The following is a 17,737-nucleotide window of genomic DNA, read 5'->3' as shown; positions in this document are numbered from 1 at the left end:
GCAGTAACATGAATTGTTATTTTATCTGACCATTATTGTGACTGCCATGTTTCTTTAATTCTAGGGAAAGCTCGGAGTGCCCGGATTACCAGGCTATCCCGGGAGACAAGGACCAAAGGTAACATCCTGGAAAAGCGCTTACAAATGTGTGATAGACAAATGCACAAAGAACACATCACAAATGTCCTAAAAGTGTCTCTCTTTTTACATCAATTACTTTATTTATTTATTTATTTTGAAAGTTTTATATAGCGCGAACAAGATCTTTGCAGATATCAGAGCGCTTTACAAAGCCGGGAATACCAACACGAGAGTGAATTTAAACATAATAAGTGGGAAGAGTAGGTACGTGAGGGAGCAAATTAGTACAGCAAATCAATAATATAAATATAACAGTTAAAAGTGTGCATAGATAGTCAGTAGCATCAATAATACAGGTGAAATACATAGTCAACATAGTCATAGAGTTCGAACATAATAATACAGGTCGGTGTAGAGTCTTTCTAGATCTATGCTCAAAGGTCAGGTGTATTTGGCCATAAAAATAGCTTTCGCTTCTTTCTTAAAAAGTGTAGTGGAGGAGATGAGCCTAGTTTCAGGAGGGAGTGAGTTCCAGATCCTGGGTGCCATTCCTGAGAAAGAGCTTTTATAAGTTTTTTCCTTCCGGAATCTTCGAGGTTTTAGCAGAAGATTGTTTGTGCCTCTGGTGTTTCTAGAGCTGCCAGAGATTGACAGCTTCTGAGTGAGGTATCCGGGAGAGCTCAGGTGTATAGCCTTGTGTGTCATGCAGGCGATTTTCAGATGTATTCTGGCTTCAAAAGGCAACCAGTCTAGTGATTTCAGGTCAGGGGAGATATGAGAGTGCTTTTTTGATTCAGTGATGAGTCTCGCTGCAGCGTTTAGAGAGGCTCTTAGGGGTGCAGTAGTGGTTAACGGGAGACCGCAGAGTGCGGTGCTGCCGTATTCAATTCGCGGGATGACTAGTGCTTGTACTGCAGTTTGGAAGTCTTTGGCTGGTAGGAAGGGTTTAAGTTTCCTTAGGGTATTGATTTGGAAGTTCGCTCCCTTCGTAGCCTTTCTGATATGGTGCTGCATGTTGAGATTGGAGTCGAGAGTTATGCCTAGGGATTTCGCTGAATCCACTATGGTGGGTTGGACATTGAGTGCAGTTAGCTGTTTAAGCCAGGTTTGAGTGGTAGAGATGTTCGCTGGAGGTGAGATCAGCAGGAATTCTGTTTTCAGAGCATTGAGTTTGAGATGATTATCAGCAAGCCAGGATTGGGTGCTTCTGATCGTAGAGTTCAGGAGTAAGATGTCATTGGGGGATTGTAATTTGAGATATAGTTGAGTGTCATCTGCGTACATGTGAAAAAGTACATTGGATGCTTGAAGCAAGGTGGTGAGAGGTTCCATAACTAAGTTGAACAATGTTGGTGAAAGGGAGGATCCTTGGGGGACACCTAACGAAACAGGTATTGGAGAGGACATCAGGTTGTTACTCTTGAATTTCTGTGACCTGTTGTGTAGAAAGGAGGTGAACCACTTGAGAACAGTCCCGGAAAGACCCATTCTTGTGTTCAACAGATCGAGTAATTTCTCATGTTTAACAGTGTCGAACGCTGAAGAGAGATCAAGAAGGATGAGGAGGCAGGTATCCCCTTGATCTAGGATTTGGAGGGCGTCGTCGATTATGTGAGTCATAGCAGTTTCGGTGCTGTGACCTGCTCGGGAGCCTGATTGATGAAGGTTGAGGAGATCAAACAGATCAATGTGTTTAGTCAGTTGTAGTTGAGCGCATTTTTCCAATAATTTGGCGAGAGTGGGAATATTGGTAATGGGACGGTAGTTGTTTAGGTCGGATGGGTCGGCAGTAGGTTTCTTTAGCAGAGGTGTGACTTGTCCAACTTTAAGGGAGTCAGGGATGGTTCCTTCTTGGAGCGAGCTGTTGATAATCTTAGTCCAGAGTGGAAGGAGTAGTGGGGTGAAATCTTTGACAGCGTTAGCAGGGAGGGGATCCGTGAGGTGATTGGAAGGTTTCAGGGTGCTGAGCAGTTTGCCTATTTCTTCTTCGGAGTAGGTTTCAAAGGTTGACCATGTAGCATTGTTTTTAGGTCCAGTGGGTGTTATACAGTTGAGTGTGGCGTGGAGTCTTGCGTCAGCGCGGAGATCACTCTTTATGTTGTCAGTTTTTTGGGTAAAGAAAGCGGCGAAGTCTTCACAGGAGGGTGCTTCGTGCAAGGTACTGAGAGGTTGGGGTTGTTCCTTAGTTTGTGTTCTGATTAACTCAAACAGTTTTCTTGGGCGGTTTTTTGCTTGGTCGAGCTGGAGGCTGAAGAAGTTTGCTTTTGAGCGCTTTATTTTCCTGAAGTAGGCGTTTCTCTTTTTCTTCAGGGTTTTCAGGTGCAGTGCAGAGGGAGCTGCCCTCCAGGTGCGATCTGCCATTCGCATGGCTCGTCTATCTTCATTGAGACTCCCGTCGTGCCATGGATTGGAGATTTTAGCGGAGACTCTTTTTAGCTGCATAGGAGCAGCCTCATTGATTATTGAGGTCATGGCGTTGAGATAGTGGTCAGTCAGGGATTGTACATCTGTAGCGCCCGTGGGCGGGAGTAGGATGTCGCGTCTGTTCGGGGGTAAGGAGACTGGGTTGAGTTTTTTCAGGTCTCTTTTCCAGACTTTAGGTCTGGAGGGTTGAACCGGGTTGAGTTTGACTTTTTCATTGATGTGGAATATGATGGTCTGACCAGTCACAGGGTTGAATAGATTCAAGTTGAGCAGCATCCTCTTTGGCGATGATAAGGTCGAGGATAGAACCTTTCTCGTGGGTCGGGCTGTTGCCTAATTGTGTGAGATCCAGGGCGCTGAGTAAGCTTTTGAGACTATTTACCACCGCATCATTAAGATCGTTCCAATGGAGGTTGAAGTCACCAAGGTATATTTGGGTGAGCTGTCGTTGTTCACCACACCATGGCTCCCTTGTTGCTCAATCTCTTGCCTTGTAACACTCAATATCTCACAAGTGCCATTTTCTGAATACCTATTAAAGTCCTACTTTCTCAACCTTCCCACCACCACTCGTCCCGTTTCATCACTTTTTCAATTAATTTTATGCTAATAAGATACACGTGTTAGGTTATGGTGTGTCGATTTGTAGAGCGCACTAATCACACAGGAGGGTATCGCGGCGCCTGAAGCAACACGGAGTCAGAGGTAGATGCTGTTAAATCTCAATTAGGACAGCTCTGGAAAAAAACAGCAGTGGGATGTACTACTCCATAGGCAAAATGCCATTTTGCCTCAAATTTCTCTCAGTAGAGGACAGCTCTTCTTTTTTCAGTCACAGACTCTTTTACTCTCTTCTCTCACTGTCTCGTCCTATTTCGTGATCTCCTGCTTTTGATCCCTTGCAATTCATTATTTCTTATCACCCACCGAAGTTCCTGTTCCTTTTCCTCTTTTACACTCTGCCATCTTTTCATTTTAATTCCCTTCTTTCTCCAATTCACTCTGTCTCGCTTCCTCCCACTGGGTATGCACCTGTTACAACGCATTTTTTACTCTGCACTACCACTACAACGCAGGCATTACAACGCATACCGTTACAACGCATTGCGCTGGGGGGCGCTCTAGGATGAGAGGTAAGTTTAATTTACTATCCAACACCTTCCCTAGGGTCCACGGGGACTGGAGTTAGAATAGTAAATTATACTTACCACTATCCAGCACCCCAAAGCGCTATGCGTTGTAGCGGTATGCGTTGTAAATACCGCGTTGTAATGGTATGCGGAGTAAAAGTATGCGTTGTAACGACATACATCCCTCCCACTGGCGTGCTCTCGTCATTTGTTGCTAGTTCTCTTTCATCATTTCTTCTATTTTTTCTCAAGTTCTCTCTCTTTTATATCTTTATTGCTCTTTTCCTCACTCTGTTCTTCCCCATTTTACTGTCTCTTTTATTTCTCTTTTTTATCTCTTAGCGCTGCTATTCGCTCACTCCTCCTTCCTTTCTCCTATTTCCTTTCTTACGTTATTCATCAATATCTTTTCCTCACTCTTACTATTTCTCTTCTTCTTCCTTTCTGTTGTTTGCTCACTCGTTCTCTGTCTCTCTCCTTCAACATTTTCTTCCTCTCTCATTTCCTGTTATTCTTTAAATTGTTTCTTATTTTCGGCCTGTCCCTGGATTCTCAAGTTTTGGTGACCAATGCTTGTTTTCACGTACGCACACTATTCTCACTGAGACATGAAATGTACACTATGACATGAAATGTACACTATAATGAACTCCAGTCCTTACACAAACTCTTTCCTCCCACAGGGTTCAATCGGCTTTCCAGGATTCCCAGGAACAAACGGCGAGAAAGGAGCAAGGGTATGTAGCTTGTTACTTAACTAACGATTTGTCTGTTTTTATTAACTTTCTTTTATTCCCCTTACTTCATCTTCCAAAACCCGATGGCTAAGATAAGATTTACAGTTCGCTTTGTCCTTGTCACGCACTCTGACAAATGGGTGCAGATCGCGATGACATCAGATGTTGGAGAGGAGAAGGGTCGGTCCAAGGTTCCCCTCTCAGGGTGTGTCTGTCTGGAAGGGGGAGCCACACATCTGAAGGGGGGCTGCCTGTGGGGGCTGCCACGCTTGCGCTTGTGCACTGAATACAAAACTCTGATTGTAGACAGTTTTTTTTTTACAGTGCAAACACATTTCCACAGATTTGTTTTAGTTATTTGTCAAACAAATGTAACCAAAGTTGCTGCCAAGATTCCTGGTGTGGAGTGATGTAGTCATGCATCTTGGCCGGTGATTGGGGTTACTCGCAAGGCAGGAAATCTAGTTTTGCACAATCAGAAGATACAGCAAGGAATGAAGGAGCAAGGGAGGTTCTGAATGTATCATTCTGTGGAATATAGCACTTAAAAAACTCTAAAACAGGTTTCCCATAACATCAGTTTCATAACAGTGGGCTCAGTTTGCAAAACTTCAAAATATTAGGGGCAGAAAAAAGTTTTCCCGCTCTAGACTTACTCTTAGAACGAAATGAACAGAAAATATTAAAAAGAAGGTTCCCCTTTTACTTTACTACAATTTTCTTATTTTAAAAATCCCAGACAAAATGTTTTAATTATCATCTGTACATTGAATTCTAAAGAGGATAGCTATTTTCAGAATAAAGTCCGTACATTTACTGGAATACTGACAATCGACTCTTTTAAGGTGAAAGTGCACCATAGGGCTTTTTGGCCTCAGAGAAAAAGTATTTTACTTTGCAGAGTAAAATCTTCCCATGAGTTGCCTTCCGTATAGGTGCTTTTACATCAATTTGGAAACACGCTCCAACCTTTGGTGACAACTGGAGTTCATGTGCAGTATGAGTTTCAGACAAAGGCATAGTTTTGTGAATACTCACAAAGTTATGACTGTAGATAGATGGCACTTAACTGTCTCTGGACATTCTATTGGAAGGCTGACAAACTCTTTCTTGGACATCCAGAAATAAATGAACAAGTGACCACTCATTTTATTTGCAAAGAACAGCGTAAAGACAGAGGTGCTAATCACAGGAGGGATTTTGAGCTTTGGTCCTATTTCTGGCCACAACTTGAGGGCACACATTGTACTCCGGTTCCCATATTAAAAAAACGTGTAGTTTTGTTTGACCAACAGCTTTAATTTTCCCTTCAAATACAGGTAGTCTGGTCAACAGGCTAAAGTCTCCTCAAAACTCTGAGAAAAATTAATTTGATACTCACTGTGGAGACATTTGGTAAAGTGGCTGGAGCTTGCATCCTCGCTCATCACGACTATAAACCATCTATAAGAGCTGTCCAATATCTTAATTACAAAGCGCCTAGAAAACATGGCAGTGAGAATAGTGCATGGGACTAAGAAAATAAGATCTCGTCTCACATGGCACACAAATCTCAGCTGGCTGTCCATAAAAAAACAGTTTATGCTAAGGACGACTTATCTGGTCCACAGGGCTAATGGTAAAACTGGGCCCCGTTTCCATCGGTGAGACACCTCTTTGCAAATGCTGCTCTCCTCCGAGCAAAAGGACGTGCAGGAAGAAGGGCCTCCCAGTCGCTGGGCCTTAGCCTCTGATTGTGCTTTCTATAACTTTGATACTTTCAAGAAGGCACCAAAGTCTTATCTCTGGGTTCAACCTTAGACATGCAGGGCATGATTCACAAAGGGCCTCTGCACTCGCAGCAGGTGGGAGTGTCTGCACTTTCGCGGAATCTCCACAATGAGAATTCTCACTGCAGAGATTCTACCCCAAGAGACCCCAGCACAACAGGGGAGCCTCTTCCAAGAGGGCGGAGGCCCTTTTTGAGTCAGGCCCGCAGCCTCTCTTTGGATTTGTTAGATGTTTCCGATGTCTTGTCATGTTGTGCTGGATTTTAATTGTGTTAGGCTACATGCATCAACCTATTTAGGAAGTGCAAACGGTGCGAATCGGTAAATTCGGCCGTTTGCGATTCCTAAATAGGTTTTTGGGATGCATGAAACATTTTTGGCAAAATCGCTATTTTTAGCGAATTCCAAAAATGCGATTGTTTTTAAGGAATCGCAAATTTGCGATTCCTTAAAAGCAATGCATGATTACTTTTAAAATTGCGAATTCGCAATTAGGGGGTGCAAATTACCACGAGGGTGAACCTCGTGGTAATTTGCAAAAATGTATTCAAATGCTCAAAATTGCATTTTCAAACACTGTCATGTTACAGACACACATGTCCTTAGGACATGTGTGTGTGAAACATGCACTTCAAAATACATTTCAGGGGTGCAGGGGGGGGTCCTTTGGACCCCCCCGCACCCATAGAATGCATTAACATTTTGCAAATCGCTAATTGAAATTCGCAAAATGTCATTGCCTTCCCTTTGATTCCTATGGGCCTTTTGGCCCATAGGAATCAATGGGAATTGCGAAATCGCAAATTAGAATTTGCATAATATTTGCGATTCGGTAAAAATTGCGATTTTTACCGAATCGCAAATATTATGCGATTTAAATCATGCATCCCTTTTTGCGATTCCTTATTTGCGATTCCCTAAAAATCGCAAATAAGGAATCGCAAAACCATGCAATGATGCATGTGGGGGTTACTTCTCTAGCTGTTCCTAGTGCTAAGATGCTTTTCTGGACTAGTACATAGCACTAATAATAACGTAATAATAATAATAATAATAATAATAATAACAATAATTACACCTTCTTAATGTACAAATAATGTTTTGTTACTAGTAGATTTTGCCTAATTGGAAATTGAATTTTCATTTTTACAAACCTACAATTCTTCATTCTGTGAAACTGGGATTGCTATTTGCACCAGTAAAGTCCAACTTAACGGGTAAAGTTGATCTGAGCCAGTGCTGGATCCAATCAATAAAGTTCACCATATGTCTTGATTTTGGCCTGTTCCACTATTGGTCTGTTTTGTAAAAGATATGCTTTGAACATTATTCATCTGCGCCTTCTTGTCTTCAAAAAGGACCTGTCTTTAAAGATTATTTTTAATCAGATTTTTCTTGAACGTTATGTAGGGATAGCATTTACTTAAGAAATAGATAGAAGTTCTCAGTTAGATCTGGTTAAGAATTCCTTGGGTTTGCCCTAGTCCAAAAAGACCAGATTAAGAGTCTTGGCATCTGGCCCGATCATTCCCTCACCTTTAATCACCAAGCAGCGAAACTCTCAGCCACTTGCTTTGGCTTACTTAGAATGCTTCGTAAGATTCTTCCCCCCCTCCCTTTCCAAGCTAGAAGGATCATCGTCCAGGCCCTTACACTTTCCCGCCTGGACTATGGGAACGTCCTCTACCTTGGAGCGCCACAATATGCCATCAAAAAGCTCCAGATTTTCCAAAATTGCGCGGCCCACCTGCTTCTACAGATCCCTCACCGGCAGTCTGCAAAACCAGCCCTAGAGACCCTCCATTGGCTGCCGATCAGGGAAAGGATTCAGTTTAAAGCCTTGTGTTTGGCCCATAAAGTCTTCTGGAAGAACGACCCAGCTGTTATCCAATCCCTAATCACTCCCTACCAACCTAGGAGAGACCTATGTTCAATGGCCGCCTTTCTCTCTTTACCCCCAAGAACTAGGAGAGTTAGATGTGGTGGACGGTCCTTTTCCTATAACGCTGCTATTCTATGGAACCCTCTTCCTCTCCACTTTCGAAATGAGCCCAACCTGATGGCCTTCCAAAAGCTTCTAAAGACATGGCTCTTTAGGAACTGTATCTTTAGGGACTGCTTGGTCCTCTGCTGCCACGTCTGTAGTGCTGGGAGGCGTCAGGGTAGCCATTGCGCTTTAAAAATGTAATTTCATTCAATTCGCACAATAATTATTTATATTGTTTATTTTCAATCCAGTTTTTACACTAAAATAATGGAAAAATGAATATTAGTTATGAACCTTGGTTATAGTGTGTTGATTGCAAAGCACAGTGGTAAACAACTTTACTCGCATAGGGAATGATTCGCAGAGATACTGTTTCCCGTAAATTCTTTGCAGGGGCTTAAATACCTTTAATTAATGAAAGTTCATGAAATATACATTCCTGCTTGGATTTACTCATATTATGTTACCATTTTATATTTTTGCGAATCTGTCTACAGTAGTGGGTTGTGTGTCCCTTAGGCCAAAAACATGCAGGTTTAGGATATTCACACACCCTTCAAACCGGCATAAATGGGCATTTTGTGAACTCTTGTTCTACAGACTATCAACGACCATTGTCTAATAAACACTTTCCTTTTATAATGTTAAAAGAAGAAAACTACATATGCAATATAAGATATACTTGGTGAGTAGTTTGTGTGTCAAGTTACTTCTCAAAGCAATTTTTGGGCCATGACACACAGTTAATTGCTGCGAATGAACACTTTCGTATCACCACTGATCCCTTGGGAATATTGCCCTAGTACATATCTGCTTCTGCCCCCCCTCCAGTGCCAGCAGGCAAAGACATACTATTATTCAAAGAGACAATTGTTTCCAATCTTTCTTAGGTTGCCACTTTGAATATATGTTTGTATTTATCTGATTATAAACTCTACATGATGAACACGGCAGTTTCAGAAAATGTCTATCTTCTTAAATTAAAGTCTGGAATAGTCGAACGGAAAAGTACAGTTTTGAAAAGTGGCAGGGTCGCTAGACCGCAGCAGTGTGGCTGCCATACTGGAGCAAGACTTCAGGGAGTGAAAACAATAATACTAATAAAAATACTTCCACATACATTTGAATATCCTCTTGGACTTCTTTAGAGGTTCTCTGGAGTTACCCCTGACACTGCCTGGTCTCTGAGGTCATGACACCAGAACAGGGGCGTAGCTAGAGCTTGTGGCGCCCGGGGCTATCCTTCAGATTGCCGCCCCCCTGGGGGGGTGCTGGAGAAAAAGGACGGCGAGCACCTGAAAGAGGTCCGAGAGACACGTAGTATCGCCGCTAATAGATACCTCGATCATGCAAGTTACATGCACATATATGACACGGCCCAGGGCTAGATAGCCCCGGTCCCCAAAACAGTGCCGCCTTGGACGGACCGCCCCCACCTAGCTGCGCCGATGAAGAATAAGCAGAAGGAAACCCAAAACTTATATCAGTTCTACCTACCCTGTTTGTGACATCTCACTCATAACATCACAGCTTGTGCAGGACCCCTGTCCCCTATCTGCCCCGTCCATGACCTCAGCAATGTCTGCAGACCGGTCCATCACACTGGGTTTGACCACAATTCTCTTTGCAGCACCTTCAGGATACTACAGGTGAGTCCTGCAGATGGGGCAGAACCAGGCCGGATGAGGGGGGAGAGTACTTAGTTTCTAAAATGCCGGAGTGCTTTACGAAAACAGAGAGAACCACATGCTGGGGGTGCGGATATGTGCAATGTAATGCAGCTTTTCAAGCGATATGGCTAAAAATGGCATCGCTGCCAAGGTTTCAGATTACTATGTGTGACATTTTCATAATGTTAGAATAATTATGAGTGACATTTCAACGACTATGAGTGACATGTTCTCGCAAGCAAAATCAAGCAATGAAGACGAGGGAAACATATAAATATCAGAAATTACACCCATTTGAGCAACAAAAAACTCTAAGAACAATGTAAAACTGCAACAAAGCACCAGAAAGGAAGGGCACTAACCTAATATCCTTGTCACCTGATTATAGTGTTAAACAAATGTGTAACCATGATATTAAACAAGTCAATCAGTGGCAGTACTTTATTAATGTTCTGTGCACACATCCAAGCATCACACGTGCAAAAATAATACTTACTGGATGCAACAGATTGTCATTTGCATTACAAAATAAATACTATACTTTTAAAGTCCTATGTTTGGGGGGTTGTATCGGGGACTGATGGGAGCCACACATGCCTAAAATCTCCCCAGAAGCCTAAAATCTCCCTAGATGCTTCTCGGTGATCATGAGAAATTATTAAACAGCTTGCTGGCTGGCCTTAGTTTCTCATAAGTGGCTCGAAATCACACTTTCTTCCCTGATCTTAGTGAGAAACTGATAAGTAAAGCAGAAAATTGTAAAATATATTATTTCAATTTCATTCTGCTGCATCCAGAGGAATCATCTTTGTCTCCTACAATGGACAGCTTGGGTATTTGCATCATGAAAGCTCACAGGGTTGAGCACTTGCTGGAGTGATATGTGTATTCCATGACCTGGCCTTTTGGGCCACTTCCCACTGTCTGGCCAATGTAGACAAGTGTTGGTGGCTGCACTTCCATGATGTGGCTTCAGATGCAGAGTTATACTCGGGGGTACGTAGCTCGTGAATCACCAGACACACAACAGGACATTCAAAGGAAATGTATGCATTAAAAATTCAAATTTAGTTAAAACACAAAAAAGCACTACTTTTTCATTCTTCCAGAGCATCTTACTGATCTGCAGTTTATCAAGCAACGTGGTAAAAGGTAGCGAACTAAACCAAAAATACATAATTACTGCAAACACGGTCACATGCTGGGAGACTGTTCTATAGTTACGAGTGTGGTGTAGGTTACATTTTCTGAGATTATAAATACACCTGTGGGGGTATCGGCGGAGGAGACATGTCTCTTTTTCTGAGCCTTTTACTGCACAAGTGGGCAACCTGGTGGAATATGTTCAGTAAGTACTCTGTGTCTATATTAGTACACTGGTCACCCACAGAAGGGGCAGGGGTCTTGTCTGGTTACTGACCTTGTTATCACACATGTAGGTTAGAGTCGGTAAGTGCCGTGTGTGGTGCACGTTATACAACTTCGGAATAGTATACAAAATAATTCAATTTACTTTATCACATAATTTAATCACCTCTACCACATAATATGAGCCTCCATTACCTAAGGGCCCCTGACTCTAGATGCAGCACGTGCATGGTGACCTTGCACTTCTGTTTGTATTAAGCGGCTCAGAGAGGCTTGTTGAGGCTGAAAGATCTCACACTGCTTGCAATATTAATAAATAAAACAAAACATCTATGCTGTACATTTCATCTTTAAACCTGGGAAAGCCTGCACTTGTTTGTCCTGATAGGGTGTGGGCGGTCGTGCTAGCTTCCCTCTCACTGGAAGACCGATAGAGGAGCCCAACAGTGGATGCCTGGAGCCTCGGGAGGAACAAAACGTAACAAAATCTCATTAGTGCTCCTCAGTGTGCCGCCTGTTTTTAAACGTGCCGGTCGCTTCACAATAAGTGTTTATGAGGTGGATTTGTAAATACATGCGGATAATGGGAACAAAAAACGTGAGGACGGAGATGGGATTCAGGTACACTGAATACGTGTGACTGCAGATCTTCAGCTTTAACAGGGCAAACAGCTGCAGATAGATAACCGCGGAGCGTGCTAAGCCACAAAGCGTTTATAATTTATAAAACACATTGAAATAGAGTGAGATCCCTCACTCCTGGCACACCTGATTCACTTAATACTGGGCCCCAACGACTCCCGCTGCAAACACCGTCGCCGCCGGAGGCATGATTCAGAGACCCACACATAAATGGGGCCACGGGAAGCGAAAATGCGAACTGCCATTTTACAATGATCAAAACCATGTTTGTCCAGCAATGCAAATCTGGTTGTACATAGTCAGTACGATAACATCACTCAAAAGTAATTTTTTTAAATTAACCTGCAGAGCAGAGCCTTTGCCGCCACAAGGAAGCCCTCACCTGGCAGGCTCGAGCGCGTTGCAGCACTGGGGACTGGGGGCAGAGTTGATGTACTCGGGAGCTCAGCTTCCGTAGTTAACCAACGCCCGCGCGTTGGAACTCTGTCTCTGGCCCAAGTCAAGTTGGGGTCAGGAGAGGCGCTCGAGGGCTCCTGCAGCTTAGTGCGGTGCGGTGCTGCTGCGCCTGCGCAGAGGAACCATGCTGGAGAAACGCTTCCAAAACGGCGGCCGCGCTGCACTGGTCCGTTGCGGCGGCCTTTATAATTTATTTGATGACACTGACTGACAGAAGTCAATGTCCCCAAATAAATTATAAAGGCCGCCGCAACGGGCCAGTGCCGCGCGGCCGCCGCCCTCAGAATGCTGCCGCCTGGGGCGGACCGCCCCCCCGCCCCCCCCTAGCTACGCGGCTGTGCAGGAGAATAGAACAAAAGGGGTTACTAGAGCCATGTGCAGAGTACACCCTCAGCAGCAAAGAGGAGGCGCTTGAGCGGGTAAGCATCAGACATTGAGCCAACCTTGTGATGTCGCCAGGTGTCAAAAGCACTACCCTTCTCAGTTTAGTCAATTGCTGCACCTAAAGACCATTGCCTTGTAAAGAGATACTTGCTAGTGTAGTAGGCAATTAGAATGTCAAGGGAAACAACATTTTCAATTCCTTAATTATTAACTTCAAGGATTATCGTAGTTCTTCATTATAATCAAATTGACAGCTGTGCCAATTGGAGGTCCCTCAGTGTTTATCTTATTATTATTATAATAGACTCTCCCAAAGCACCATTCTTCTTCTTTACCAAGGACACTTTTGTATCCCTAATAAACTGCCCTGGGGCCCAGCCTGTGCAGAATAAGCAGTGAGCTGGTCGCCAACAGCTAATCTATCAGACATGACCGACTGCAGAAAGAAGGGCATGCTGTCTCATTCATTATTCTGAAATAATGCTTCTGAATGTGGCTCAGTAGACGCACGCGACTGTTAAGTTGACAATTTGACGGGACCATCAAAACACCAGTATTATGCTGCTAAACCAGGCCATTTCTTTTCCTCTGGGCAAGCTAGAGCAGCCCTTCACAAGCCTGTTGACGCCTCGGTCTTGTTTGCTTCTGCATTAATTTCTGCATCGCTGCATGAAGGCGTGCGTCCGGCTACGTGAAGCCGGCCTTATGTCCATACTTGACTATGTCATGACCGAGTACTCCTAATCTGGGCAGTATAGAGAGTAAGGTTCATATTTATGAATATATTATGAAAGGTTTATATTGCTCCTGCACATTGGTTGACATGATGTATTCACTTTCCATCCCCATCTTAGTACAAGCATGTCAATAACAGTGTTCCACTCGTAAGTGTCGTTTGGAAGGAATACTGAAGGACCATTTGCAGAGCCGGATTTCTATCATTTATATATAAATGTACAATTTTTATATAGTGCTTTATATTTGTTTTAGATCATCTTTAAGCACCAAAAATAGACTCAATAGGCGAAGTCAGGATAAGAATTGAGGGCCCTTCTAAGAGACCCTTCACCACTCACAGAGGGTGCAATTAATTTCTCTGTTGGACATTGGAGGGGAATGTGGTGTAACTGTTCTCAGGAATCATTTAGGTTCACCGGTAATTTGCTACATGCCGGCAGGTATTAGGAAGATTTCTTAGTCCCTCTCAGTAAAAATAAGATTAGTAAGTGTCTACTTTAAATATTAGTATTTTTGTCCTGTTTCCACTGGTGTCGGGATGGGAAAACAAACTCCAAAACTCATGGAAAGCAGTGTGGGATCAGATTAACATGCCGCAATGCCACCAGGAAATTGTTATAAAACAAGGGGTAACCCAATTGGAGTCAAAGGACCTGGGTATCAAATGTTATAGACAAAAATTGGTCCTAGACATTAATTTAACATATACAATGCAAAGATATATTTCAATTATTCTCTTTGATCACCATCCGATTGAATCCGCTATGGTTGATAAGAAACAGAACATAAACGATGTATTAGCCCGAAATATAAATTGGTACAAGAAAAACACTTGAAACAAAGCAAATATGTCTCACCAAAGTCTGAGAGACTTACTTATTTAATATATTCTTTGAAAAATAACAGATATAAAATACAAGTATTTACAAATGGGGTTTACTGTTAATTAGCGTGCACAGAAAAGAGTGAGAGTAAGTGCTCTTACCAGTGGGAGCCTCCACCTGCCGTGACCAGAATATGTGTAATCGGCAGTAACTTCTGCCAAGTCAGAGCTCTGAATATCCGGTGGAGGAGACCCATGGCCACCGGCCTGGGGCTAGCACAGGTCTAGCAGATCTGGATTTAGCAATTTAACAACTAGACATAGAGCCTTTTGTTGCATCCCAACCAAGTAGCAATAGGGATACATTTTCAAGACCCCATGGTGTGCTGCCATACTGGTGGCCCCACCTTGGGACCCCATGGTGTCCCAAGGTGGGCCTCAGCAGCAGCACATTTGCCATGCTACAGAGACCCATAGCTGCTAGTCACATGGCCAGAACATCGCAAACTACTATTCAGTGACATCATCTCTGTGCTACTAACTCCTCACCTACTTGTGACAGCCACAAGCTGCCATGTAACCGGACAATTCTTTGTACATTTCTGTACTCTAGTAGCAGTTTGGAAGTTACTATAGGACAGCGATCTATGCAAAGTTGTAATCAGTTTTGAGGGCATTGTATTACACAGAGCTTCACATGGAGGCTAACGTAGGAAAGAGAGCTCTGAGAGCAGTTTGTACGTTAGCTTAGGGCAGAGAGCTCTGAGAGTAGTTTGTTTGTTAGCATAGGGCAGAGAGCTCTGACAGCAGTTTGTAAATTAGCGTAGGACAGAGAGCTCTGAGTAGTAGTTTGTAATTTAGTATAGGGCAGAGAGCTCTGAGAGAAGTTTGTAAGTTAGCGTAGGACAGAGAGCTCTGAGTAGCAGTTTGTACGTTAGCGTAGGACAGAGAGCTCTGAGTAGCAGTTTGTAAGTTAGCGTAGGACAGAGAGCTCAGAGTAGCAGTTTGTAAGTTAGTGTAGGACAGAGAGCTCTGACTAGCAGTTTGTAAGTTAGTGTAGGACAGAGAGCTCTGACTAGCAGTTTGTAATTTAGCATAGGGCAGAGAGCTCTGAGAGAAGTTTGTGCATTTGCATAGGACAGAGAGCTCCAAGAAGCAGGCTGGAGCACTGAGAAGTAGTTTCTAAGTTAGCATAAAAGAGAGAGCTCAGAGAAGCAGTTGCAAGTTAGCATAAGGCAGCAAGCTCAGAGAAGCAGTTTTTAAGTTAGCATAAGAGAGAGAGCTTAGAGAAGGAGTTTGGAAGTTAACATAAGGCAGAGAGCTCAGAGAAGAAGTTAGGGATATGCTATAGAGCAGGGAGCTCCATGGAGTTATCATTTGCTATCTCATTGTTCTATAGAGAGCTTGAAATGGAAGGTAATGTAGGACAGAGAGTTATTAGCGCAGATTGTAAATTAGCATAGGACAGGGAGCTGTGAGGAGCAGTTGGTAGCTATCACAGCGCAGGCATTTCAAGTATTGCAGCATTTTGGAGGTAACTGTACTACAGAAAGCTCGCATGAATGCTGCCAGGGACAGAGGGTTCAGATGACAGTTTGGAAGCTATTATAGGACAGAGAACTCTGTAAAATTGTGAGCAGTCTGGGGATTTACTGTATTTCTGAGAAACACCTGCCTCAGCATTGAGGTAAGGGTGGGACAAAGAGTTTCGAGTGAACTTTCGAAGTTATATTTCAGAGAGCTCTGTCTGGTGGGTGAGATGGCTCTCACAATTTAGAGGGTTCTGTTGGGAGCAACCTTCCCAGAATCAGTAAGTATGTAGACAGGCTTGTCATGCAGGGTGAAAGATTACTGTGGAGCTCTGTATAGAGAGTTCGCGGATTTGCACTACCCGAAGCTACGCGAAATGCAAAAAAAAACTCTGTCTCACTACGCGGAGTTCCGCGAGCAGGGGAGTACAGTAGAAAAATACAGTTTGCGGTGATTACACAGTGCTGGATGCTTATCCACACTGTGCAATCATTGCGAACAGAACCATGCACAGTGCAAGCTTACCTTTTCTGCTGCTCAAGTGGCTTTCTCAACCCGAAAAGGCAGTTTCTCAACGCGAGCGATTGCGAGCATACGCGACCACTCGCAATGAGAAACCTGACCCCCCTTCGTATTGAGAAATCTCGCCCGGAGGTTTATTTTCCACGCTTGTGCTCACACTTGCCAACTTGATGTTGGGGATCGGGAACAAGAAAAAATCTCGCAGGGAGGTGAATTTTCCTCGCTCGCCAACTTGAAGTTGGTGAATGCGAGCAAGTAAAAAACTCAGCTCCGCGAGGCAAAGTTTTCAGAACTCCGCAAGCTCTGCATAATGCGTAGTGCGGAAAACTCCAAAAACTCCGTGAGCGTAGCGTAGTTCACCGCCCAGGGTTAATGGAGACAGGCCTGTCATGCAGGGTGAAAGATTACTGTGGAGCGTGGCAAGAAATTTGGAAATTACTACAGGACAGACAGCTCTGAGGTACAGTTTGAAATGATATACTACGAAGAGATCAACAAAGCTGTGAGCAGTTGTTGAGGATAAATAGGGCTTAGCTCTCAATAGTGCAGTGGGTTCAGTGAAACCAGCACCCAGAGGTGTGAAGGGGCCCGCCTGACTCTAAATAGTATTTGTTTTTTATTACCAAATCAAAGGATGGGTTGTGAGGGGAACCTTTCATGTTTTCATTAGGGCCTGTGGGGGCTTTGCTTCTCCAAAGAGTTCTGGGAGAGGTATGGAGGGTAGGAAAGGACATGGAACTCTGGGGAGTAGTATGGAGGGTAGGGAAGGACAGAGAGCTCTGGGGAGCAGTATGGAGGTCAAGAAAGGACAGGGAGCTCTGGGAGAAGTATGGAGGTTAAGAAAGGACTGTGCGCTTTGGGTAGCAGTATGAGGGTTAGGAAAGGACAGAGAGCTCTGGGGAGCAGTATGGAGGTTAGGAAAGGACAGAGAGCTCTGGGAGAAGTATGGAAGTTAGGAAAGGACAGAGCTCTGGGAGAAGTATGGAGGTTAGGAAAGGACAGAGAGCTCTGGGGAGCAGTATGGAGGTCAAGAAAGTACAGAGAGCTCTGGGAGAAAATATGGAGGTTTGGTAAAGACAGAGAGCTGTGGAAGCAGTATGGAGGTTAGGAAAGGACAGAGAGCTTTTTGGAGCAGTATGGAGGTCAAGAAAGGGCAGAGAGCTCTGGGGAGTAGTACGGGGGTTTGGTAAAGACAGAGGCCTCAGGAGAGCAGTATGGAGGTTAGGAAAGGACAGAGGGCCCTGGTGAGCAGTGTGAAACTTGCTGTACTGTCCCAGGGGGTCCCTGGGAGCAGTTGGGATTAACTGTAGTACAGATAGCTTTGCAGAGATGGTTGGAAGCTGGCAAACATTTCTTGAGAATAGGAGAGAGATTACTGCAGGACATAGAACTCGTTGAAGGAGGGTTGAAATGACAGGTGAACAGAGAACTTTGTGGAACAGGCTGCAAGTTACAGAAGGCTGAGGAGGCCGTAGA

The 17,737-nt window shown here is 43.8% G+C and overlaps 1 protein-coding gene across 2 annotated transcripts in view; it reads left to right on the top strand.

The window, feature by feature from the left end:
• The window catches only part of COL5A1 (collagen type V alpha 1 chain), a 473,296-nt gene that overhangs the window by 375,151 nt on the left and 80,408 nt on the right, over positions 1-17,737 (top strand). For both annotated transcript variants that reach the window (XM_086921052.1, XM_086921051.1), the window contains exons 31-32: positions 65-118; positions 4,319-4,372. In XM_086921052.1, the coding sequence (XP_086777178.1) occupies positions 65-118; positions 4,319-4,372 (108 nt within the window). The remainder of the gene's footprint in view (positions 1-64; positions 119-4,318; positions 4,373-17,737) is intronic.

The sequence above is a fragment of the Lissotriton vulgaris genome, chromosome 5, assembly GCF_964263255.1.
Source record: "Lissotriton vulgaris chromosome 5, aLisVul1.2, whole genome shotgun sequence".
NCBI lineage: Eukaryota > Metazoa > Chordata > Amphibia > Caudata > Salamandridae > Lissotriton > Lissotriton vulgaris.
This window is presented reverse-complemented; position numbering and strand designations above follow the sequence as displayed.